The 27,575-nt window shown below is 35.4% G+C and overlaps 4 protein-coding genes across 4 annotated transcripts; 2 read left to right on the top strand and 2 right to left on the bottom strand.

The window, feature by feature from the left end:
* The first annotated feature begins 593 nt into the window (after nt 1-593).
* LOC116131938 (transcriptional adapter ADA2) lies at nt 594-5,583 on the top strand. The gene is made up of 13 exons (XM_031417611.1): nt 594-1,109; nt 1,505-1,557; nt 1,775-1,953; nt 2,304-2,369; nt 2,505-2,630; nt 2,714-2,789; nt 3,151-3,214; nt 3,316-3,374; nt 3,484-3,597; nt 4,026-4,248; nt 4,550-4,760; nt 4,934-5,200; nt 5,315-5,583. The coding sequence occupies exons 1-13, from the start codon at nt 1,057-1,059 to the stop codon at nt 5,504-5,506; spliced, it is 1,683 nt and encodes a 560-aa protein (XP_031273471.1). The 5' UTR covers nt 594-1,056; the 3' UTR covers nt 5,507-5,583.
* Nucleotides 5,584-5,944: 361 nt separating this feature from the next.
* Nucleotides 5,945-12,601, bottom strand: LOC116131967. The gene is made up of 7 exons (XM_031417647.1): nt 12,275-12,601; nt 11,722-12,072; nt 8,897-8,991; nt 8,691-8,807; nt 7,763-8,560; nt 7,326-7,542; nt 5,945-7,236 (listed from the first exon to the last, which is right to left on the bottom strand). Exons 2-7 carry the CDS (start codon nt 12,014-12,016, stop codon nt 6,731-6,733), a joined length of 2,028 nt encoding a protein of 675 aa, XP_031273507.1. The 5' UTR covers nt 12,017-12,072; nt 12,275-12,601; the 3' UTR covers nt 5,945-6,730.
* A 1,653-nt stretch (nt 12,602-14,254) lies between these two features.
* LOC116131986 lies at nt 14,255-15,074 on the top strand. The gene has a single exon (XM_031417676.1). It carries the CDS (start codon nt 14,322-14,324, stop codon nt 14,901-14,903), a length of 582 nt encoding a protein of 193 aa, XP_031273536.1. The 5' UTR covers nt 14,255-14,321; the 3' UTR covers nt 14,904-15,074.
* Nucleotides 15,075-15,385: 311 nt separating this feature from the next.
* On the bottom strand, nt 15,386-17,612 carry LOC116131890 (TPD1 protein homolog 1-like). The gene is made up of 3 exons (XM_031417549.1): nt 17,513-17,612; nt 16,777-16,884; nt 15,386-15,887 (listed from the first exon to the last, which is right to left on the bottom strand). Exons 1-3 carry the CDS (start codon nt 17,610-17,612, stop codon nt 15,553-15,555), a joined length of 543 nt encoding a protein of 180 aa, XP_031273409.1. The 3' UTR covers nt 15,386-15,552.
* Nucleotides 17,613-27,575: the final 9,963 nt, after the last annotated feature.

The following is a 27,575-nucleotide window of genomic DNA, read 5'->3' as shown; positions in this document are numbered from 1 at the left end:
AGAGGAAAATAATGAATCTTCAAATGCTATACTAGTAGCACCGTCAACTTCAGAAATGTTGAAATCTCCAACCATAGCACCTATTACGGTACCATCAATCGAAACTCCATCTAAGAAGAAAAAATCCAACGGTATGCATATTATTATTATTATTGTCATAGCGAATGTTTTTATTATAGAACTCAACCAAAATATACGGGTTCTCGTTGATATTAACCCTTAAACTTGAGGCTTTTGTGAAATTTGATCGAATTTCATATGGTAAAAAGGCCTGAATTTGTTGGGCTTCAAGTCCACAACTAGGCCCAAATTATCCTTAGCAGGATTAAACAAAATACCCAAAAGATTTTTTGTTTTTAATTTTAGTTTTTTTTTTTTGTTTTTAATTTTAAGAAAATAGTTTTTATTTCCAAATATATCATCTCCTTGTGTTTATCCATAAGAATTTCCTTAATTGACAACCGAAAACCTTTTAATAATTTAAATAATATAATAAATAAATAAATTTTCTTTTTAATTTATATTTGAATGAACCCAAAAATACAGAAATGGTAATTTTTCTTGGTTGGCACCAATAACTTTCTTGCCAAACTAACACTCACATTCACTGTATCAGAGTAACCTGAGACTGAGAGAATTCAAATCAAATTGACCTGTAAACTTTATTACAAAATCCATTGGTTCTCTCTGTTTGGCGTCACATTTGGCAATGACAAAACAGTAGTTACTCACTTCACTCTTCACTTGCCTTTTATTTAAAACAAATTCAATCCAAATCTTCCACTGAGATGCAAAAAATCTCAGAAATTTATGATTTTCATCTATGCCCATTAATTGTTACCCAGAAATGGAAGAACCCTTTTCCCAATTTTAGAAGATAATAATGTTTCATACTTGTTGAGAAACTTTAGGGTTTTTTACTCTCACTCTCTTGGTCCCTATAAATACCAGTCTCTTTCTTGTTCTTGTCATTGCAATTTAAGATATTCACTATTACATACATTTTCTTGTAAACAAGCAGCTGTTCTTCGTGAGCTTATTCAGCTTCAGAAAGATATGGGTCGTTCTCGTGGGAATTTTCACTCTAATGACGAGGACCCAACTCAAAGGTTTGATAGAGTCTTGTTTCTTGATTTTAGTTTATTTGTTTCTTGTTTAAATCTATATGCCAAATTTGTGTTTGATTGTTGCATTGTAGTTATGTGATTATTAACTTGTAAAGTGTTTATTTTGAAGCTGAATGTTTTGGAAGTAGAATGGCTTCTGCTAAAGTGTATATTGTGACTGTTTCTGGTGTTTGAGGAACAGTGAAGAAATACAATGTGTTTCTTTGTACTTCAGTCATTTTGCATTTCCTATGACATAATATTTACTCAAACTCCATAACGGCGATCATTGTTCTGCCTATATTTGTGTCATAGAGATGTTCCATTTTGCTTGTTTCACTGAGCATGTTTAGCACGTTTTTGAAGTTTTATCTGAATCCGGGTTTTGGTCTGTGCAGGTCTAGGAGAAAGAAGAATGTCTCCAGTGAAAATTCAGAATCGTCAGCTGCAGGTACTTTACCACCATAATATAATTGTAAAATGAAATCTCATAACTGGCTCACTGAGTCGAGCTGGGCCTTGGCTCTAAATAGTAATGGTCGTACAATGTACTCTTTTTTTATTTGATTGCAGAATATATTGCATTACAGAGATGTTGTTTTTATTTGCCAGCAAACTCTTATGACTAGTGCCTTTTCTTTTCCTTCTAAATTCTCATTTGAAACCAGGTCAAGGAGCAGGTGAAGGGAAAAGGGCTTTATACCACTGCAATTATTGCAACAAAGACATCACTGGGAAGATACGCATCAAGTGTGCGGTTTGTCCTGATTTTGACCTGTGTATAGAGTGCTTCTCTGTTGGAGCTGAGGTGACACCTCATAAATGCCATCACCCCTACAGGGTTATGGTTAGTAATATTAATCCCTTGCTTAGTTTATAAGAGTCCTCTATGGTCTATGTTTTTATAGATCCTGCTTTTTTGTTTTCCTTACAATATTGAAGTGAACATTTGCTTTTAACATCAGTGTTCTCAAGTAACTGGAAAGTTAAAATTTGTTTTGTAAAACATTTAACCACTTACTATGCTTGAAGCCTTGAACCTCTCCGCTCAATTGAAAATCATATTCTAACAATTGCTTTTATCATTTTCATATTTTTTCGTCATCTTGTTTATGTCAATTCATTTTTGGCTGCAGCTTTTATCAGTAATTATATATCCACGTTTTATGCTTGTGTTTATATTTTTCATTTTAACAGGACAATCTCTCTTTCCCGCTAATATGCCCTGACTGGAATGCAGATGATGAAATACTGCTTCTAGAGGTGTTTTGACTTCTCCTTTTCTTTTCTAATCCCTTCAAAAATTTGTGACCAGTCCTGCATGATTTGCGACAATATTTGGAATTTGGAGTAAGTGACTTGTGTTTATCCTACATCTGTTGAAATTTTGTATATTAGGGAATCGAAATGTATGGCCTGGGAAACTGGGCAGAAGTTGCTGAGCATGTGGGGACAAAGACCAAAGAACATTGTATTGAACACTATAACAGTGTATACATGAACTCCCCGTTCTTCCCTCTCCCGGTATAACATTTTAAACAAAGCCAGTTCTTTTTCAAGTTATAAATTTTTTGACAGAATAATTAAGTTATCAATTTTTTTCCTAGGACATGTCTCATGTTGTCGGGAAAAATAGAAAGGAGCTCCTTGCTATGGCTAAAGGGCATACTGAGGACAAGAAAGGTTTGTTATATTATAATCATCATTCACCTTCCTTTTAATCATTTTTATTCTTGTTGTTGATTGTTTGGTAGAATGTTTTTATCATGCATTGGGCATGCACTAGAAATGTTATGCATCATAACCTGGGCTAAAACTGTAGCCAGATCAGGTCATGGGCTTAGTTGGTTTCCAATTTCTTAGTTTTTGAAGAATCAATACCATATTAGGAGGCAAACCTATTCGGTAGCAAACAGATGACTTCTGATCATTTTGCATAGTTAATGTTAACTACTCCAAGTTAAATTCTTATTGTTGAAACTTCTTATCATCTTTTTTCCCTGAAATATAAAGTCTTATAATCAATTGCTTGTGGCTGTTACAGGATCAACCATGCTTGGGGAGCTAACTTTGAAGGAGGAATCTCCTTTTTCTCCTTCAAGAGTCAAGTATGGCTATCATTCTTATTTGCTTTATCTTAGTTCACCTCTGTGTCTTATGTATCAACATGGGAAAGAATTTCTAATACTAATTTTCTTAATTTATTCAGACTTGAAGAACCACATAAAGGTGGACCCTCTGGCCGTTTAATTTCTGGTTCGAATGCAGGTGAGCCTTAATATATTTGCTTGACTAGCTGGTCATGCACAACTCACTATCTATTCAGTAATTTCATGGGTATCACCCTTAGATTTCTGCCTTGTTTGTCAAACTTCAGAGGTAGAATCTGGGGCCTGTACTAATCGCACAAATTTGGCAGCTAAAGCTGCTGTCAAGAAGGCATCGAATATGACCCAGGTTAAAGATGGCCCCAGTATCATTAAAGTGGAAGGTCTGATATATGATGTTTTCTATAGATTGTGATTAGTTGTTATTAAATTTCCCTCTTCTCTAATGCTATGTTTTTCACTTTGTAATAATGCTTGTCAACTACATAGTCTTGGGATTACCACTGTTCATTTCAAGTTCTAACTGTCTCTGGCACTCTAAATACTGATGTTGTCGGGTTTGGATGATGGTGATTATTGTGGTTTCACAAATGCCTTGGCCATTTTCTTGCTGTTGCCACACCTGCACATGAATTAGTGGCACTCTGTTAGCTGATGTTGAAGTTGAAAAACTGTCCATTGGAATATAAGAAACCAGAGTGTTATCTTGTTTGTGTACAAGATGTTAATGACTTGTTAGAGGAGCCATAATCTAATATGTTTGTAGAGAGAAGTGGTGTTGTTCATTGATAGCGTCTTAATCTTATTGCAGAACCTCAAACGGAGAGGAGTTTCAAGGGGAAGAAACCGATGTCTTCAGCGAATGATGGTCCATCTTTAGTTGAGTTGAGCGGTTATAACCCCAAAAGACATGAGTTTGATCCTGAGTATGACAATGATGCGGAGCAGCTATTGGCTGAGATGGAATTCAAAGATACTGACACTGAGGAAGAGCGGGAGCTGAAGCTGCGGGTACTGCGCATCTATTCAAAGAGGTAAGTGAATAAGTTGAGTTTCTGACATGTTTGTTGCCTGCTATTACATTAATACATAATTCCTTTTAGATAAAATTGTGGGATCCAAAAGTGTCAATTGTGTGATAGTAAAACTGCATTAACAAAAAGAGAAACAAAGTTGCTAGTTGTACTTGAGGCTTACTTTTTCTGAGACCTCGAAGTGATTGTAGTTATATATAAAATGCAATTACTATTGTTGATTACATATGTTATGGACCGCAGAGTGAATTTTACTAAAGCCTGTCTTTGCTTTCTTGTATATGTTTTATGGTTGAAACAGGCTTGATGAGAGGAAGCGTAGAAAGGATTTCATTCTGGAAAGAAATCTGCTGTATCCAAATCCTTTTGAGAAAGACCTGTCTCCTGAAGAAAGGGCAATATGTCGGCGTTATGATGTCTTCATGCGCTTCCATTCCAAGGAAGAGCATGAGGAATTGCTTCAGACTGTTATTGCAGAGCACCGAACTCTGAAGAGAATTCAAGAGCTTAAGGTATGAAATAGAAGAGTACTAGTAGCTATATTTCCTTTAATTTAATAATAAGCTTATGCAACATGGTGCGATTTTGTTTTAACTTGGTTTTTTAAACTTTTTTTTTTTTCTGATTCTTTGTTGATACTCATGATTCTAATATAAGACAACTAAGATTCTACTAAATTATGCAGGAAGCCCGAGCTGCTGGATGCCGTACATCTGCTGAGGCAGATAGATACCTTGAGCTAAAAAGGAAAAGGGAAGCTGAAGAAGCTTCTCGCAGATCAAAAGACAGTGCTCAGGTTGGTCCAAGCAGTCAGGGTGGTGCAAACGCTTTCATGGCTTCGGAATCTGGTGGCAAAGACTCAAATTCAAGACCTGCAGGACAGGCTTCTGTGAGCCATGTAAACGATTTCGATATCTTGGGTTTCACTGAAACTCAATTACTGTCTGAGGCTGTAAGTATCCTATCCATAGTTTCTGAACCATCTTTATCACAAAATGAACATAATGCCTTTAGACACTTCATCTTTCCACTGGTATATTGAAGTTGCCTTAATTTGTGTTGGCAGGAGAAGCGCCTATGCTGCGAGATCAGGTTACCTCCACCGCTCTACCTTAGGATGCAAGAGATCATATCAAGAGAGGTTTTCAGTGGGAATGTCACCAAGAAAGCAGATGTTCATCATTTGTTCAAGATTGAAGCAAACAAAGTTGATAGAGTTTATGACATGCTTGTGAAGAAGGGGCTTGCTCCACCATGATAACATACATCTCTTGCTTGTAAATCTCTCTGTTGTATTCATTGTCATACAGAAATGAAAAAATTTTGTTTACTTAATCAGTGTTATCAAAGAAAGCATCCAAAACTAAATACATCTATAAACATCAGGACTTAAATGTAATCGGGGAAATGAATACTAACAAGATTAAGAAATCCCCTTATGGTAAAAGCTTATTCAAAGGGTATTTTCAATCTTATTGAAGACGTCTCTAACTTGGGAACCTACTCAGGATTCCCTTAATTTGAAGGATTCAAAATCCTCCCTGAACCTTAGTTAAGACACCTCATGCTCATTCATGAAGATACTTCCAACACCTAATCGCTCCAACATTGCAATACTTGATTACTTGTGAAGACTGAAGACTAGCATTACACATTCCAATAAATTTAAAATTTTTATGAAATCCCAATAAAGATTCTTCATTTAAGATTAATTTTTTCACAACTGATAGAAGATGACACATTATTCTAATGGGGACTCTGCATTTCAGTATAATTCTTTCATATCCAATGCACTGTAACCACCCAGTTAAGGTGTACCATGTTCATTATGCATTTATGGACACTCCTTTATTGGGCAGTTGTACTTGCATCGGATGCACAAATGAATTGTACCTGCATTTGATGCTACTAGGCTTGTCCCTCCTCCCAACCCACCTTCAAACAAAAGATTAGAAAAAAACTTTCTTCCTTTTCCACCTTCACTTTAAATGGGTCCAAACTGGGAATGGTTCATGCAAACAACAACGAAAAAATGATACCTCCGGAGTAATATAAGTTCACTGTTTGATTTCCTTAACAAACATAAACAAACTTAAAACCTTTACAGTTAAAACTTGACACTATACTGAAAACATAAACCTTTTAACATGTAAAAGAAAATTACAGAAGACACTAGCACACCAACTATAGGCGCAAAAGAACACCCATCAATTGACGACTCCTAAGATTGAAGTCAGCTACTTCTGACCTAATACAGATACTGCTAAATCTTAAAACTAAAACTTCTGATGCATATTTTAACCCAACCCTATATTGCTATACATCTGCCATTTCTCCTGAAGTTAGAAAACCTGAGAATCAACCTCTGAACATTTGTATGCCAACTCTTCTCTATCTTATATACAGGAAAACCAGAAAAAAACATCATTTACCATCCAGGTCAAAATTTCTCCACCGCTTTCTGTACCAACTTTTATACAACTTACGCAATCACTTGCTGAGCTTCTACTGCTAATTTCTTCTGGTTGGCAGATTCAATATCATCATCATCCAAAACCATCTTGGTCTCGTCGCCAGCATCTTGTTTGTTATTTTTGTCATTAACATCCTCATCCTCATCCTCATCATCTCCATCTCCACCTTTGTTAATTTCATTTCCGACATCGACATGAGGCTGCTTTCTCATATCAACTTCCTTCACATTTTTCAGGTCGTCAATCATGATTGAACCTGCTAATTCTGCTTCAACTTCTATAACAGTTTCAAGTTTGGAAGTTGTTATAACTTTCTGCTCCAGCAATCCACTGCTACCGCAATGCTGTGCTTCTCCAATAGTAGAGCACATTAAGCGCTTCAGATTTGAATTCATATTTGCAGAAATATAAGAGAGTATATCTGGATTTACCATTACATCAACCCATTTGTCACCAACCCAATCTTTGGAAGTCCTAACATCTTTTTTCTGGACAGTCAGGAACTTGTCTTCTCCTAAAATCACAAAAAAATGCACATTGTTCACCATGATGCCTATTGAGCACATGACAAAGAAAAGAACCAGAAAGTACCATGGAACATACCAGGTAGGTAAACTTGCAGGAGATCATTTCCAGAAATGTTGACACTAAATACAAGACCTTCCCACCATCCGTCACTCCACCATGCATCAACTGGTGCTCCAACATCAAATTTAAAGCCTGCAGAATCTTCTGGGGGACATGGTCGGATTGTCAGGCGGCCTGGGCATCTCATGCCCAGTTTATCAGGAGCTGCGACTCTACATGCAGGCACCCATTCCTACACAGTAAATAAAACATATAAAATTAAATATTTTCTGGGTTAAGTCTTACTATAGACAGACACACAGACTGCTCAAGTGATGGTATCAAGGGCCACCTCTTTAGCTAAAAGTCACCAGCATTATTAATATAATTGAATTGTGTACCAGATAAAAGACACACCACCAACAAACTTTCAGTACAACCTTGAGAAATTAAAAAGAAAAAAAAAAGACTACCTCTAGATTTCCAGGACCATCAGCATCCTCCACATCGTCATATTTAACTTTAAGATGCTTCTGAGATGTTTGCAAAACTTGACACCTAAACCAGCAGCCTCGAATGCCACTGTCTTGACAGAGCAATTCTATTTTTTCATTCACCTCAAATGAAACAGGACATTTAGGCTGTGGTAAAACCACCTTTATGCCCATTGTTTTTCTTGAAAACCTTAACTTTAATTTTGGGTATTTCTGTTCACCATTCAAAATTTGGCCAGCAGGAAACTTATTTTTCACACCAAAACCACCTTCCAGTCCCTCTTGCCCCTTACTACTTCTACTTCTTTTAGCACTCACCCTCACAGGATCCTCATCTTCCTCATTCCTTTTATGGTACTTCACCTTCTGCTTGGACACAGTAGGGGATAAAGCAGAGAAGATTGCTTGATTAGAGTAACCTCGCAATTTAGTGAGAGTGAAGGGTTTAATCTTATTGTTTTTTATCTGCCTAAAGCAAATATGGATACTTGAGGTTGAAGTATGAGGAACAGCAGCCACACATTTCTCATAGTGCATAGGAGTCAAGATTGTTGCCAGACCGTCAACACTCTCTGCACTGATAACTTGAACATGAGCTGTGATGAAAACTTCTCTAGGATGTGGATGCAAATTAGGAATTACACCTTCAATTTCCTGATGGTGGTGAAACCACCGCACTTTCACTTTCTTCTGCCCCTTCTTGTCTTCATACATATCTTCCAAGTATGCAAGGTAGTGACTTTTTTCTTCAGCCATGATAAATACAAAAGAATGAACCTAGATGCCAGGGACACGAAGACAAAAGGAAGCAATCTTGTCGATCAGAAGCAAATGAGAAAAGTACCAGCACTAAACAAGAACAGTTTGTTACTATGAGTAAATAATTGACTAAAAAGTTGCATCTTACGGCTATTGTAGTTCCATTCCTGCAAAAAGATGGGTAGTGCTTGAGCTGTTTAGCGCACATCCAGGCAACACCAGACCACTGAATGTTTGAATGTTGAACTCTCAATTTCCTCAGTACCTGTATTTGCATTTAAAACTCAAACCTAACAATAAAAGAGAGTATGAAAATCTGCAAAGCAGAAATAACAGACCACAAAAGATTGATACCATTGAATCCGTTAAATGGGTTTGATGAGTAATTAACCCAGCCATCAAAAGATCAAGAGATCCGAAATCTTGTTGAAGACCATTCACCTGTGAATCTGCCATGAAAATATTAGTATTATCCATACATTTGGTATAACAGTAGACAGAAAGAGTAATTTAAAAAAAAAACATCAAAATTATTGAGCCTTCCATCTATGACTAAAAATGTAATTACGTCATTATGACAAATGTGGCAAGAGAAAGTATGTATATATATCCAAGATTGACCATGTGTCAAGGTTTTGTAAACACCAAAAGTCAAAAAATAGAGAAAAAAATCAAGTAATTATGAACCAAATAACCGCCTGCTTTTTTGGTAACCACTACCAAAGGGGCAAGATTATGACAGAAGAAATAAATAAAGCTATATAATACACCAATCCTTACGTGATTTTTTCAGAATAAATATTTAAAACTTTGAATACCTGAAAATTGAAAGTCAAAAAAGAAGCTTGGCACATTCTCACATGATAACATGAATTATGCTTTGTACTAGTTTCATTCTTACTACTTCCAAGTCACGTAGACTCCAAGATAAGCATGCCTTAGATAAGAACAAACACAATCATCTTACGTCTACATCAAACCAAATAAACGGAGGTAACCCAGGTGTCAATAGATTTCTATGAAACCCCTATGGTCCTTTTTCCCTTCATGAGTGATATGATCAACTGCATCACAATTTGCATGTTTTTATTGCTAGCAATGGTTGATGAAACTCGAGAAAGCATATGCTAAGTATTGAAATATCTAAAATCAAAATTTTCTTTCAAAATTTAATGAAAATAACTATATGGAATGTGAAATCGACAATTTGCCAAAAAATGAAGTACAACAATACAAGATTGACAAATGCAAGACCCACAAACGATCACTTTCTACATGCCAATTGATCAACCAAAAACGTAAAATGGCAAAATGCAACAAATTTCCTGAAGAAATATTAAAAAAGAAAAAAAAAAAATTGCACGAAATGCAAAATCAGCAAATTCAAGGTAAAAGTGAAATATTCCATTGTTCTTGCCATGCATGCGCAGCGAGAGTTCCCAAACACAATTCTATGCATGCCTAAACCCCATATCTTGTGCCACGTAAGATCCATCATTAGACAATACTAGCACACCACAACACTATAGAAAGATTAATGATAATGAAACCAATTTAGAATGCAATAATGGGATATAAACTAGAATCATTACATAACTATAGGTGCAAAAAAGGCTATTAAATAAGGTTCCAAAAAACCATTAGCACCTTGCTCCAATAGCCAAAATGAAATGGCCATTACTACTTTGGAAACTAAGAGTAAAGAATACAAAAACAACATCTGTGTGCTACAATACAAAATAACATGCTACCAAAAAGGAAGCATAGAGGAGAATGCCACATAATTATAGCGATTTTTAAGGTTCAATAATTAACTTAATTCCTCATGCAAAGCCCAAAAGTCTTGGCGAAAAATTCACGGCAGTCCTATGTCTTTCCCTCAGGTAAAATCGGATTGGAAAGATTGAGGAAGGTAAGGTAACAGATGTATGACATTATGACATGGTAAAAGAACAGGAGGGTCAAAAGAGCTTAAAGAAATAATCACCCTATCCAAACACGTAATGTACAGCCTCTCTGTATAAGAAAAAGACTGTTTTATAAGTGGGCTTTCAGATTTACTTACAATAAGTTAATGGTAATGATACTTTTCATAGAAAAAAATATATTTTACAGTCTTAAGATTTCAACAAGAATTCAAATACATTCTTTTGACATCTCTGATGTAAATATTAAAACACCAATGCTGTTGCAAACCATAGATAGAAAGTTATTATGTAGTCAACTTCAATCAAGTACACTTACCGCCCATAAAATGCAATCTAAAACAGAAAAGATGATGAAAAACACGTGAAAAGATAAACATGCTGTATCTCTAACAAAGGGCAACGTTGAACAATAATTAAGGCCAATAAACAAACAACTGATATCGATGATGTAAAATACTTAACTACCTCAAGATACTTCTGATGGCAAGTTATTAGTTAAGCCCACGTGAGTATGCATGCATGCATGTAAGATATACACGAGAACAACAAAATCAGGAATACTAATTAATACTAAAAAGATGGGCATCCAGTTCAAATATCATGGAAAAAGAGTTCCAATTACTATTAAATACTCACTAGACATAACACATAATCTACAACTCACAAAGAATTTTCAAATACTCTCATAAATACTGACAATGCCAAGAGATAAAATAACCTTGTGCAACTGTACGTGCGTACATATAAGAGAAAGGGACTGTAAGAGAATATCATATAAATTTTGTATCAGAAGGTAGGGAATATTGTTTCGATAGTGAAATTAAGGATCCTGTTATTCATGCTACAATATACAAAAAACTAGATAATTCAACATTGAATAAGAAAATCTGAAAGGTTGAATATCAGTGACTAGAACTCAAAAGATATTAAGGTCCATAAAATGCTTCACCCAACCAGTAGGATGGAACTAATGCAGCAAGCCATGACAAAGTCAGAGAAGAAAAATAAATTTTCACATTCCATTTCGAGGAGAAAGCGGCTCAAATAGTAACTAACAACCCGGCATGCAAGTTACAATCCTACCCTAACTGTTCAATTGCCACCCTTCTATCATGTAAGGCAAATCATAATTGTGCGTTTTAATGCTACGTCGTTATTCAATTACAAAAAACAACACTTATGGAATAATTTCATGCTACGTAAACTTGAATATTGACGATTATAGAACTTGCAAATGCATTCATTACATACTTGAAAAATCAACCGGGGGTCGACACTTCACAACCAGTGATGACAACCAGTCTACAACTTCTCGTCTTGCTCGCCATTTTGTAGACGCATTGATAAATCTTTCTGACCCATAAGCATTCAAGAACTCATCTGAAACAACATACATCATGTGCCTTATACTCCTCTCAGTGCCTACAACTGCAAGCACCAAATCCCCAAATGTATCCTTCAAGTAAAAGTGAACAACACGGTTACCACGCTCATGGCATATAATGTGCTCTTCCCAAGCAACAAAACCATGCGTATCTTTAGACATTTTGACAATGAAAAGTTCCACAAAGCTTTCAAAGAACCCCTTTTCTGCTACATTAGCTGAAAACAAGTGAACAACAATTCAAGCAATAAGTTTTTGACACTAAACTAACCCACTTAAGTTCACATAAACACAATTATACCCACAACAAGGAACCCTAATATGATACTTAAAATATCAACAAAACCCTAAAAGCACTAAAACAAAGCCATCAAATATATAAACAAATTAGAGAAAACCCAGTAAAGTTAAAAGTCTCACCATGGCGTTGGTCTCAGATTATCAGCTTTATGAACGAACAAAGTCCCACCAAGCACTGCAAAACAAGCCAGCAAACCAAAATAGACAGAAACTAGGGTTTGAAAACCAAAACCCAAGTGAAGAAAAAAACAAACTTTCCGCGGCTTAACTCGAGAAGCTAAGAACAAAAGAGCTCAGTCGGTTAAGACTTAACAGGGTTATCTTTGTTTCTCTTTTTATGTTGTTTTTAACGTTTAGGTCTAAGCCAATTCAGTCAAGAGACACAAGAAACAGAGGATTCACACACAGAATGAGAGAGGCTGCAGCCTTGCAGGACAAGAGTCAAGAGGCCATGACCGAAGTGGAGCACAAAGAAAATACTAAACAGGGGTAAAAATGGAATTTTTAAGCTACATGAGGATAGTCTTCTAATGTAACGGAAAAAAAAAAAAATAATAACATGATGAACCCTAATCAACACGTGGCGATTCAGAGTGCTTCGATGTCATCAATCAGAAAACAGATGAAGTTTTGATTCCTTGACCTAAAAAAGTAGTCTTGTTTTAGCCATTCAAGGGGTTTCTTGCAAATCTTAGTGTGGGATTTTTTTGGGAGATAAAATTTGACTAAAAGTGATAGTCATCTTTATACTCAATCTATTGCTTTATCTAAATGACTTTGTCTTTCGGTTATATATTTTTCAACGTTTAGTAACCACCTAAGGAAAATAATATATAGTTATTAAAGAATGTATACCGAATTTATGCATCGAATAACGTGACGTCATCTTGACAGTCGATTAATTATGAATTTCTTTTTTTTAAGAAAACAGGATGGTGCCACGTCATTTGATGCATAAATTCGATATATATTCTTCGATAACTGTGACATTGCTTAACCATCTAATGCCTTCCCTAAATCAAAATTTATGCATTTACCAAGGCCATAATACTTTTATCAATATCTTGGTCTGTTTGTTTAAATATTTTTAACTATCTTATTCATACTATTTCAAAAATACCAATTTTGTTTCTCTATTTTGAAAATACTGTTATATTTTCTTTAATTTTTTAGACCCCTTAAGTTTATTAATTTAACTAAATACCTCCAGAAAAAAAGTTTAGAAATTAACAAAAACACTCCTACCTACCCACATTTACCAAATTCTAGTCACCACCGCTAGAAGGTGGTCGGAATATGATATAATGGCGCACTACTGGCTAGATCTGACCGGTACTGCACCAATCTATCATTTTTTGGCCAGATCTTTGGTCGTAGCTGGTCGTTAACGATGGCCATATCTTTGGCCGTTGTTGACAACCAAACATGGCCAGATTTGGCCGTCAACGGCCAAATCAAGCCATAGATCTGGTCTTTTTCGATCAGATCTACGGTGGATTTTGCTGGAAAAGGCCATCTTGGCGCACGACCTGCCAGATTCAACCAATCGTGCGTCGACACGACAACTCTGACTACCCTCCGATTGTGGTGGTCGGTTGTCAGAATTTAATGACAGGATGGGGGTGTTTTTATAATTTTTAATGTTTTTATTACAGGGGTATTTAGTTATTTAACAAACCTAAGGGAGGTGTTTTTGTTAATTTTTAAATCCTACCTCATTATTCCCACCAAATTATAAAAATATCAAAAATACTATCTAAAATACTAAAACAAACACACCATTGACTTTCATTGGGAGGAAAATCAAAGAATTTAGTTGCTAGTAGGGGTGATTACTGGAGGGTACATCCGATCGTTAACTTTAAAAATCCTAAAAGATTAGTTGAGATGCGTACAAATTAGACGAACGCCCAGAAAAAAAAAAAAAAAAAAAAAAAAAAAAAAAAAAAAAAAAAAAAAAAAAAAAAAGAGAAGAAGATTTATTTGGAGACAGTCTGGGTGCTTTCACACTGAATTGGAGCCTCAGTTAACGACGTCTATATATTTTTAACAAGATAAGGTTGGGAATGGGAGCCAGGAAAAAGCCACAACCACCACTCACTCACTCATGGTAGTGGACTGGCTAGTTGTAGCATCTCTCACGATCTGAGCTCAGAAAGACACCAAAATGAAGACCTTTACAGTTCTGAGAACCCAATTCTACCTCCCAACATTCACCAATCTCACCAACTCAACTGCTAACCCTTCATTTTTTATCCCCATCAAAACCACTTCTTGCCTAAAACACCCCACTTCCCATTCACCTTCAAGAATTGTCACCCGCACAAGACAAACTCTGGGGCACTCTACAGAAACCTGCCACATAGACAAGCCCTTAGTTTTAGAATCTGGAAGAGAGTTTCTTCAAGTTTTGCCAGATGGGTATTCAAGGTTTTTGTTGCTTGGAGCTGTTTCTGTAGGATTTGCTTTGTTGTTTATGGGATTAGATGACCAAAAGGCCTTGGCTTTGGGGCCTGAAGGTCCTTTAGTAGAAGAGTTCTGGGAAAATGTTAGGAGATATGGACTTTATGCTCTTACAGTGAGTACTGGTGCACTTTACACCATCCTTTTGCCCATATTTGAGTTGCTGAAGAACCCCATCTCTGCAATTCTCCTTTTGATGATTTTGGGTGGTAGCATCTTCCTTATTTCTCAAGTACTTTCAGCCATGGTTGGTGTCACTGAATTTAATTATGATTATAGCTATTAGATTGAGAGTATAGTTTTGGTTTTTCTATGCAGATTTATTTGTGTACTTAATTTTGCAGCCTTATTTTCATTTTATATATGCAAACAGCAGATAGAAGGCTGATTAGCATGGGCCAAATGTTGTGTTAATCAAAACTCAACCATTGTTAAAGACTAGAATGGCATTGCAACAGTGATAGTGTTTCATTTTACATATATAAACACCAAATGCTGTTGATTTTGTCACGCCTCTACCAATGCAGAATTTATCAACAATTTGCGACCGAACAAAAGCATTCTAGTCTCACACCGACTAGGCACGCTTAAGTTCATTGGTTTATAAACACCAATTAGACACGCTCAACTCTACTAGTTTATAAGATTGGGTATACTCAAACCTACTGATTTATAAAAAAGGTAATCCTCTAATTCAACAAGGTTTTATCGCCTGATTCTATCAAAAATTAAACTAATCTTACAGCCTCAATTATCACAATAGATATCAAGCTAGCTCTTCAAAACAACAGATTCTGTCTAAGTCTTGCAACTATTATATAGCATTGTTCATTTCCCATTTTTATTGAGGAATCACAGTGTATGCTTATCATAGACAAAAACAGTAGGTACTCAAAACATATACACTATCAACATTGGTGGGATGGATCATCACTTCAGCAGCAAGCAACATTGGATATTGTTAAAGGGTAGCGAAAACTGTTAGCATACTGGAAGGAGAGAGTTTCTCCAGGACCAAGAGGCTCTCCATCATTGACCAGGCAATCATCATAGTACACTCGCCTAAACACTCTGGGATTTACCAACCGGGCAGAGCTGAACCATCCACAACTTACATGAATGTCGGAAATGCTACAGCCTGAGACACACACATTCAGGATTTGAACTGTGTATGAGGGAATTCCATTAGGGAGTGGAGCTGTTGAGCCTTGAAATATCAAAATGTCATCCTTTGAACAAGCTGTACCAATCCTATTTCCGTCACCATCATCTGCATCATTGTAAAGTATTAGGGCCTATGATTTTTCTATTTTGGACCTCCAAGTGGAGACTCTCTCAACCTAAAAGGCCTGCCCAGTGAGCCTGGCTAGGCCTGGTTAGTTTTTAGTTGATGAACAACAACACAGGCTGAAGTCCATTTCTAAACCAAGGGCTCTATATAGGGACTTTGCCCTTATCAAACTATCAAAGTCAGGACCCAGGCTTTAATGTCTATTTACAAAGTCCAATTCAAGTTTAAGGCAATTTCACAAGTTCCGAAGTGATTTTTAGGCTCCATCTAATTTAAATTAATGTTAAATTTATCAAAGCAAAAAATAAATTTAAAAGTGGGGTGAAGATCAGAAATAACATTATAATTTTTAAAATTTTAAATGTATTTATACTTTATTTTATATATATTTTTTAATTTTTAACATTGAATCTTACATAAACCCTAATCCTAAATTTTTAGAACCTAGTCCTAAATTTTCATAATCATTGAAACATTTTGTTTTATTTTAACTATTTGTTTGATGAAGATATAATACTAATAAAACTATAGAAAATATAACGGGATGAATTTAAATCCGAAGATGAATGATTTAGTTAACGACTGGGTAAACTCTCCAATGACCATCCCTATTAGGAACCGAGGTGACTTGAAATTAAGACATCTTTTAGGACATCTTGAGTAATATACCCAAGAGTCCTTATCTTATCACTCGACTATCCAAGGGTGGTTTAACTTGATTATTAATGGAAAACCCTTAGTTTGGCTGTAAAACTCTCCTTAATTCAATGAACTCATTAATTAGTGAATTAATACTCTCATTATTTTACAGTAACCAGCTGTAACAAAGAGTAAGGAGTGATGAGGAGTGAGGAGGAGGCACTGTTACCAGGAGACTGCAATAGCTTGCGAGCAATGGCAGTAGTGTTTTGCTTGGAAAAGACCAATCTTTTAATGCTGCCATGTTTAACCGGTTCAGCAAGAAATAACTCCACCCCTGCATGCATTTTCACCAACATGTTTCGTTTCAAAATTTAAAACTTTTCCCAGCAACTCAATAAATGGTGCAGCCCCTCTTAACTCTATCATAAATTAATTAGTACATCGCAGCAGACAACAGTTTAAACTCAAGGGTGTTTTTCATTAAAATTATATGATACAACAAAACCAAACCAAACCAAAAAAAACCCTGTTGCGTGCATGCATGTTCATCTATATTTGCACCAGAAACACCCCCATTATTTGTAATTATTCAATGCAAAACTTCTCATTTGATCCAAAAGTTAATATATATATAAGTTACTCCACACAGTTTGAAGTTTTGTGATTCAATATTGGGACACAGCGTAAAGCAACGGCTGCATAACGTTTTCTGAAAAGTTTTGCACAAAATCAGAAGTATCACAAATTTACGTCCACTTATAATTAAAGTCCGAATCTAAAGCGTAGACCAGCAGAAAACAAAGAAATGACTAAAGTTTTGCCAGTTTTAACGATGCATTTTGTTAACCAAGCAAAACATTTTTCAGTTAATCATCGGGGTTTTTCAGAAACACAGACGTTTGCACGATAATGATACTCGTTTTAGAGAGGTTAGAGATGAGATATAAAGATCTACGACGTACCAAAGTGAACAGCTAGCAATATAGCAAGAACCACAGCCACAAAAAGCATGTATATTCTTGGGATATCAATGATTCTGTGTTTGAGCTTCGCTTCTCTCATGGTAACTCTGACTCCCGTAAAACTGACCTGAAAATGCTGCACAGCAGATTATTAACATTCAAACACTTGAAGACCATGTAGGGACAAGCCAAAAATATATACTAATCTAAAATAGATAAAGACATTATATGATGATAGATATATTCAATAGACTAAAAAGAGAAAGAATTGAATAACCTTTGAACAAATTAAACAAGTACAAACAGCTGCAGAAGAAGAGGTAGCTTGCTTAATTAGCTGAATATGGAGAAGTAGTACTGATATGATGAGCGAGCGAGGCTGTGTTTATGCAGCTTCTGGGGTCAGAATATATTTATATATAAAATACAGTACTTAAATGCTTCCACTCACACGGGCGCCGTGCGTTCTTGTAATCAGAAAAGAAATAAAATCTAAGCAGCTAACTGTACATATTTATAATGGAAGTACAATAAGTGAATGATATATTGTTTTTAGTATACAACAGGAAGCGTGTTTGAACATGACTGCCTTCGTTTTTTGCAGAAGTAACTGTAGATTGTACACGTATGGAATGGTTTTAATGTTCATCTAGAGGTTCCTGCTCCTTAATTTAACCATAACTTTCAATGTGCTATTACCGTTCTTTATTGACTCTTTGCAGGCCCTTGTCCGAGGATGTTAATAATGCAGCAAAAATTCTCAGGTGTAGTCGGTCTGCAAATTTATAAATTTGGAAAAAAAGTTGAACATCTGTTTTGAAAATTAAAAAAGCTAGCTTTAAAAGAAAAGAGTGACATTGTTTACAATTTATTTGAAAAGAAGGGGAGCCATGAACTGGAAACATGGTGTAATTGATGTTGAAAGTGATGAATAAAGTTACAATTATGTCAAAAACAACCTTTAATAAAGCCAGCATGAAATTAAGCTGCCTTTGCGTATGTCAAATCAGAAGATGCTCTCCACCCTAGCTGATGTGAACCCTAATTTTTGTTTCAACTTCTGTCTTTGCTCAGAATCAGTTAATGAGGGCTTTGAAACATGCCCAGATCAGTAAATTAGTAACAGTTGAAAGCAGCTGGCAATCACAAACGTAGCGCTTGGAGAAATTACAGTGTACGTAATTACTTGTAAGGTATTAAGAGGTTCTTAATTATGGTGAAATTAATTAACTGAAGTTAAATGCATATTAAAGGTTTGAGTACTTTTTGTATTTTGAAGAAAGGAGAGCTGTCAAAAGCAGGAGATAGATCCTGCCTTTAAGCTTTTCATAAGCGGCGTTATTTACTGAAATTCTGTTTATTGACCCCCTAAACCTTGATTAAGTTAACCCTCCAGAGGCTCCAATTTGTTTTATCCATGATTGTCAAATCCCGTATCATATTATGTATTGAAAACCTAATTTTTTTAAATCGTGTATTACGTATCGTATCATATCATAGGATACGCATTTTTCAGAAAAATCAATAAAATAACAAAAATTTTCAAAAAATCAATTATTATCCTCAACATTAATTAACGAATTTTGTGGTATTTCTCAATCCTCAATGGTTGATGCAGTTACGATTCTGGAAAATTGACCATGTCCCTCGTTGCTAAAGTGGTGATGTTTTTGAAGCTCATTTTGGCCCGATACATCTTTGTAATATAATTTTGTGGTATTATTTGTTTTAAATTATGGTATTATATAATCAAAATTAATTACAAAATAAAAATCTATATCATTTTCCCTTAACCATTCATATCATTTCTAAGATCAATGTTAATATCTAATATCTCCACTTGTGTTATTATTATCATACAAAATAGACAACACATCTTCCTCTTCATTTTTTCTATGCAAAATAGGTAAATTTGGATAGGTTTTAGTGAACCGGGTTGGGCGACTTGGATCCAACCTGAAAATATTTTTGAGCATTTGGTCCAAATTAATAAAGCCGTATCAATTTGTATCGATATTTTTAATGATACGAACGGATATATATTGTATTGTAGGATACATATCAACGTATCGAAAAGATTTAGAATACACTCGTTAGCAACTCATATTGAATCGTATCGTAGGATATGTATCGTATATCATAGGATACTAATAATATAAGTTTGATCTTTCATTAGAACATGCAACAAAGACAAGAAGATTTGATTAAAGTTTTGTCTCACAGATGATATTAAGATTAAGTATTGTTGTTATTAACACATACACTGTGGCAAACTGAATCATGTTAAGAATCATTAAAGTGGGATGATTTAAAGGATGAACAGCGGCGGGCCACAAGGGGTGCAACCCCACTGCCTTAAATTAGGCAACACTGTACACACCTCGACTCATGTATCAATGGCTTGATTGATCTTGGCAGTGATAAGAACCGACTCATCAGTCTGCTCCAATTTGACTTTTGAAATGCGTGTTTCGATCAAAACTGTAATCTGTTTCTCTTACAAATGTATGTTGAATCGTATTATGTAACATTAATCAGCCATATATTGATAAAAATACAAACCTTATACATAGGATAAGGGTAATAAATAGAAAGAATGGACATATAACTAAGTGAAATTGATGGTACAAGTTTAGGAAAAATGGAACAACATAGGGCAGTAGAGTCAAAAGATTTTGAAGTGGAGGATGATCCTGAATGAATTCATGGCTAAATTGGACCAGGGAATCCTTATCATTATCCTCAAAAGTTGTTGAAACAAAATTAATTATGCCCCCTTTGCCTTGTGTTATCTTCTTATCCTAAAACCTAATAAAAGCCAATAATTGAAAGCTTTGCTCATCTCCCACAACCCACAAAATACCTTGTCTAGGACACCCCATATATCCCCCTTTTATTTTAGGGTAACCCATTTTTTCCCACCCAAGGTTTGCCTTAATAACACTTTCCCACCTAAAAAGTTTTAAACTATCACTTTTCTATCCAAAGTTAATACTCGGTTATTACCCAAAGCCGATTCCGACGCTTCGTCACCACCAACAACTGATTTATCGCTGATTGTTAGCCATCACAAAGCTAGAGTTTTTTGTTCTTAGCTGATTTTCGGATGATTTTAAAGGCGAATATTTAACCATTCACCACCATTTGATCCACTTGCCTTCACTCTACAAATATCCTCTTACCCTGACTCCTGTTAACTCGCCGAATGCTGACTGAGAAAATAAAGTGTATTTTGAATATTAACGGAATGTAAACTTTTTGGGTGGACAAGTGTCACTAAGGCAAACATTGGGTGGGAAAGAGTCGTTTACTCTTCATTTTATTTTGATTATTCTAGCCATATTTATTGATGAGGAGTTGTCTCTATATATAAAATTTAATTTGATTATGTAGAAAGAAAGCCACTCGACATTATTGAATATGAAAACAAAGGGCCATGCTCTCTTCAAACACGCAACTCAATTATGAAATTTGATGTCACACTTAAAAGAAATATTCTTGATTTAAGTTAAAAAATATGTAATGAATACTATGCAATTTTGTCCTAAAGTACTAAAGAGTATTGTGTATATGATGATCCTCTCTTAAACAATTATATTTTTGCAGGGAGAAAGTCTTTCGTGCATTCTTTTACGATACAATTATTTATTAAGAAAATATATTTTATTCGTGTTGATATGATATATTTTCATTAACAGGTTGTAGTGCAACAGGATGTACATAATTTTTTTTTTTTCTTTGTGCCGATATTTACCATATACTAAAGTAGGATTTGTTTTTCTGTCATTTATATTAACCATCGATAAAATACTAGTATTTTTTATTCAAAAAATTAAATATGAGATCATGAGAATATCCTAATGCAAAATTTTATATTTTTAGTAGCTAATTAGTTTTAACCAGAATGATCTAATATAATTAAAAAAAACAAAAAAACGATATTTGTATTGTACTAGTGAATTTGTATTAAAGAAAATTGTCATGATAAACAATTAAATATCCTTAGGGCTATATATATGTAAGCACCCCATTAGAACTTTAAGCTTCGAGAGAGAGAAAAAGAGAGAGAGAGAGAGAGAGAGAGAGAGAGAGGCATAAAGAGATGGCTCTCAGGTGGATAGTCCATACAGCATGCAATGTTTTAGGCTATGATCAAAACCACCCAAACAACATCCACTGCAAAAATGCTATGGGCTACCAGAACCAAGTTCATCCACAAGGTCTCCTCAACAACACCTCAAAGGTCACCACCACCACCACCACCACCAGCAATTCCTCTTCATCTTCAGGCTTCACCTAAGGAAAATAATATATAGTATTAAAGAATGTATACCGAATTTATGCATCGATAACGTGAGTCATCTTGACAGTCGATTAATTTGAATTTCTTTTTTTTAAGAAAACAGGATGGTGCCACGTCATTTGATGCATAAATTCGATATATATTCTTCGATAACTGTGACATTGCTTAACCATCTGCCTCCAAATCAAAATTTATGCATTTACCAAGGCATATACTTTATCAAATCTTGGTCTGTTTGTTTAAATATTTAACTATCTTATTCATACTATTTCAAAATACCAATTTTGTTCTCTATTTGAAAATATGTTATATTTTCTTTAATTTTTAGACCCCTAAGTATTAATTTAACTAAATACCTCCAGAAAAAAAGTTTAGAAATTACAAAAACACTCCTACCTACCCACATTTACCAATTCTAGTCACCACGCTAGAAGGTGGTCGAATATGATATAATGGCGCAACGGCTAGATTGACCGGTACTGCACCAATCTATCATTTTGGCCAGATCTTTGGTCGTAGCTGGTCGTTAACGATGGCCATATTTGGCCGTTGTGACAACCAACATGGCCAGATTGGCCGTCACGGCCAATCAAGCCATAGATCTGGTCTTTTCGATCAGATTACGTGGATTTTGCGGAAAAGGCCATCTTGCGCACGACCTGCAGATCAACCATCGTGCGTCGACAGACAACTCTGACACCTCGATGTGTGGTGGTCGGTTGTCAGAATTAATGACAGGAGGGGGTGTTTTTATAATTTTAATGTTATTACAGGGGTTTTAGTTATTTAACAAATCTAAGGAGGTGTTTTTGTTAATTTAAATCCTACCTCATTATTCCCACCAATTATAAAAATAAAAATACTATCTAAAATACTAAAACAAACACACCATTGACTTTCATTGGAGGAAAATCAAAGAATTTATTGCTAGTGGGTGATTACTGAGGGTAATCGATCGTTAACTTTAAAATCCTAAAGATTAGGTAGATGCGTACAAATTAGCAACGCCAAGATAAAAAAAAAAAAAAAAAAAAAAAAAAAAAAAAAAAAAAGAAGATATTATTTGGGACAGTCTGGGTGCTTTCACACTGAATTGGGGCCCAGTTAACGACGTCTAATATTTTTAACAAGATAAGGTTGGAATGGGAGCCAGGAAAAGCCACAACCACCACTCACTACTCATGGTAGTGGACTGGCTAGTTGTAGCATCTCTCACGATCTGGCTCAGAAAGAACCAAATGAAGACCTTCAGTTCTGAGAACCCAATTCTACCTCCCAACATCACCAATCTCACCAACTCAACTGACTAACCCTTCATTTTATCCCCATCAAAACCAGTCTTGCCTAAAACACCCCACTTCCCATTCACCTTCAAGAATGTGTCACCCGCACAAGAAAAACTCGGGGCACTCTACAGAAACGCCACATAGACAGCCCTTAGTTTTAGAATCTGGAAGAGAGTTTCTTCAAGTTTTGCCAGATGGGTATCAAGGTTTTTGTTGCTTGGATCTGTTTCTGTGGATTTGCGTTGTTGTTTATGGGATTATGACCAAAAGGCCTGGCTTTGGGGCCTGAAGGTCCTTTAGTAGAAGAGTTCTGGGAAAATGTAGGAGATGGACTTTATGCTCTTACAGTGAGTACTGGGCACTTACACATCCTTTTGCCCATATTTGAGTTGCTGAAGAACCCCATCTCTGCAATTCTCCTTTGATGATTTTGGGTGGTAGCATCTTCCTATTTCTCAAGTACTTTCAGCCATGGTTGGTGTCCTGAATTTATTATGATTATAGCTATTAGATTGAGAGTATAGTTTTGGTTTTTCTATGCAGATTTATTTGTGTACTTAATTTGCAGCCTTATTTTCATTTTTAATATGCAAACAGCAGATAGAAGGCTGATTAGCATGGGCCAAATGTTGTGTAATCAAAACTCAACATTGTTAAAGACTAGAATGGCATTGCAACAGTGATAGTGTTTCATTTTCATATATAAACACCAAATGCTGTTGATTTGTCACGCCTCTACCAGCAGAATTTATCACAATTTGCGACCAACAAAAGCTTCTAGTCTCACACCGACTAGCACTTAAGTCATTGTTTATAACACAATTAGACACGCTCAATCTACTAGTTTATAAGATGTATACTCACTACTGATTTATAAAAAGGTAATCCTTAATTCAACAAGGTTTTATGCCTGATTCTTCAAAAATTAAACTAATTTACAGCCTCAATTATACAATAGATATCAAACTAGCTTTCACAAACAACAGATTCTGTCTAAGTCTTGCAACTATTAATAGCTTGTTCATTTCCCATTTTTATTGAGGAATCACAGTGTATGCTTTCATAGACAAAAACAGTAGGTACTCAAAACATAACACTATCAACATTGGTGGGATGGATCATCACTTCAGCAGCAAGCACATTGGATATTGTTAAAGGGAGCGAAAACTGTTAGCATACGGAAGGAGAGAGTTTCTCCAGGACCAAGAGGCTCTCCATCATTGACCAGGCAATCATCATAGTACACTCGCCTAAACACTCTGGGTTTACCAACCGGGCAGAGCTGAACCATCCCAAACTTACATGAATGTCGGAAATGCTACAGCCTGAGACACACACATTCAGGATTTGAACTGTGTATGAGGGAATTCCATAGGGAGTGGAGCTGTTGAGCCTTGAAATATCAAATGTCATCCTTTGAACAAGCTGTCCAATCCTGTTTCCGTCACCATCATCTGCATCATTGTAAAGTATTGGGCCTATGATTTTTTATTTTGGACCTCCAAGTGGAGACTCTCTCAACCTAAAAGGCCTGCCCAGTGAGCCTGGCTAGGCCTGGTTAGTTTTAGTTGATGAAAACAACACAGGCTGAGTCCATTTCTAAACCAAGGGCTCTATATAGGGACTTTGCCCTATTCAAACTATCAAAGTCAGGACCAGGCTTTAATGTCTATTTACAAAGTCCAATTCAAGTTTAAAGCAATTTCACAAGTTCCGAAGTGATTTTTAGGCTCCATCTAATTTAAATTAATGTTAAATTTATCAAACAAAAAATAAATTAAAAGTGGGGTGAAGATCAGAAATAACATATAATTTTAAATTTAAATGTATTTTACTTTATTTATATATATTTTTTAATTTTTAACATTGAATCTTACAAAACCCTAATCTAAATTTTTAGAACTAGTCCTAAATTTTCATAATCATTGAACATTTGTTTTATTTAACTATTTGTTTGATGAAGATATAATACTAATAAAACTATGAAAATATAACGGGATGAATTTAATACGAAGATGATGATTGTACGACGGTACTCCAATGACCATCCTATAGACGAGTGACTTGAATTAAGAACTTTTAGGACATCTTATACCAAGAGTCCTTATCTTACACTCGACTACAAGGGTGGGTAACTTGATTATTAATGGAAAACCCTTAGTTTGTCTAAAACTTCCTAATTCAATGAAACTCATTAATTAGTGAATTAATACTCTCATTTTTACATAACCAGCTGTAACAAGAGTAAGGAGTGATGAGGAGTGAGGAGGAGGCACTGTTACCAGGAGACTGCAATGCTTGCGAGCAATGGCAGTAGTGTTTTGTTGGAAAAGACCAATCTTTTAATGCTGCCATGTTTAACCGGTTCAGCCAAAATAACCACCCCTGCATGCATTTTCACACCCTGTTTCGTTTCAAAATTAAAACTTTTCCCAGCAACTCAATAAATGGTGCAGCCCCTCTTAACTCTATCATAAATTAATTAGTACATCCAGCAGACAACAGTTTAACTCAAGGGTGTTTTTCATTAAATTATATGATACAACAACAAACCAACCAAACAAACCCTGTTGCGTGCATGCATGTTCATCTATATTTGCACCAGAAACACCCCCATTATTTGTAATTATTCAATGCAAAACTTCTCAGTTGATCCAAAAGTTATATATATATAAGTTACTCCACACAGTTTGAAGTTTTGTGATTCAATATTGGGACACAGGTAAAGCAACGGCTGCTAAACGTTTTCTGGAAAGTTTTGCACAAAATCAGAAGTATCACAAATTTACGTCCACTTATTAAAGTCCGAATCTAAGTGTAGACCACCAGAAAACAAAGAATGACTAAAGTTTTCCAGTTTTAACGATGCATTTTGTTAAGCAAGCAAAACATTTTTCAGTTAACATCGGGGTTTTTCAGAAACACAGACGTTTGCACGATAATGATACTCGTTTTAGAGAGGTTAGAGATGAGATATAAGAATCTACGAGTACCAAAGTGAACAGCTAGCAATATAGCAGAACCACAGCCACAAAAGCATGATATTTCTTGGGATATCAATGATTCTGTGGTTGGCTTCGCTCTCTCATGGAACTCTGACTAACCTCTCCGTATACGACCTGAAAATGCTGCACAGCAGATTATTAACATTCAAACACTTGAAGACCATGTAGGACAACCAAAATATATACTAATCTAAAATAGATAAAGACATTATATGATGATAGTATATTCAATGACTAAAAAGAGAAAGAATTGAATAACCTTTGAACAAATTAAACAAGTACAAACAGCTGCAGAAGAAGAGGTAGCTTGCTTAATTAGCTGAATATGGAGAAGTAGTACTGATAGATGAGCGAGCGAGGCTGTGTTTATGCCTTCTAGGGTCAGAATTATTTATATATAAAATACAGTACTTAAATGCTTCCATCACACGGCGGCCGTGCGTTCTTGTAACAGAAAAGAAATAAAATCTAAGCAGCTAACTGTACATATTTATAATGGAAGTACAATAAGTGAATGATATATTGTTTTTAGTATACAACAGGAACGTGTTTAACATGACTGCCTTCGTTTTTTGCGAAGTAACTGTAGATTGTACACGTATGAATGGTTTTAATGTTCATCTAGGTTCCTGCTTTAATTTACATACTTTCATTGTATTACGTTCTTATTGACTCTTTGCAGGCCCTTGTCCGAGGATGTTAATAATGCAGCAAAAATTCTCAGGTGTAGTAGGTCTGCAAATTATAAATGTTGGAAAAAAAGTAACATCGTTTTCAAAATTAAAAAAAAGCTAGCTTTAAGAGAAAAGAGTGACATTGTTTACAATTATGAAAAGAAGGGGAGCCATGAACTGGAAACAGGTGTAATTGAGTTGAAAGTGAGAATAAAGTTCAATTATGTCAAAAACAACCTTTAATAAAGCCAGCATGAATTAAGCTGCCTTTGCGTATGTCAAATCAGAAGATGCTCTCACCCTAGCTGATGTGAACCCTAATTTTGTTTCAACTTCTGTCTTTGCTCAGAATCAGTTAATGAGGGCTTTGAAACATGCCCAATCAGTAAATTAGTAACAGTTGAAAGCAGCTGGCAATCACAAACGCAGCGCTTGGAGAAATTACAGTGTACGTATATTGTAAGGTATTAAGAGGTTCTTAATTATGGTGAAATTAATTAACTGAAGTAATGCATAGTAAAGGTTGAGTAATTTTTGTATTTTGAAGAAAGGAGAGCGCAAAAGCAGGAGATAGTCTGCTTTAAGCTTTTCATAAGCGGCGTTATTTACTGAAACTTCTGTTTATTGCCCTAAACTTGATTAAGTAACCTAGAGGCTCCAATTTGTTTTATCCATGATTGTCAACCGTATCATTATGTATTGAAAACCTAATTTTTTAAACGTGTATTACGTATCGTATCATATCATAGATACGCATTTTCAAAAATCATAAAATAAACAAAAATTTTCAAAAAA

This window comes from Pistacia vera, unplaced genomic scaffold, assembly GCF_008641045.1.
Source record: "Pistacia vera cultivar Batoury unplaced genomic scaffold, PisVer_v2 Contig246, whole genome shotgun sequence".
In the NCBI taxonomy this organism is placed as follows: domain Eukaryota; kingdom Viridiplantae; phylum Streptophyta; class Magnoliopsida; order Sapindales; family Anacardiaceae; genus Pistacia; species Pistacia vera.
This window is presented reverse-complemented; position numbering and strand designations above follow the sequence as displayed.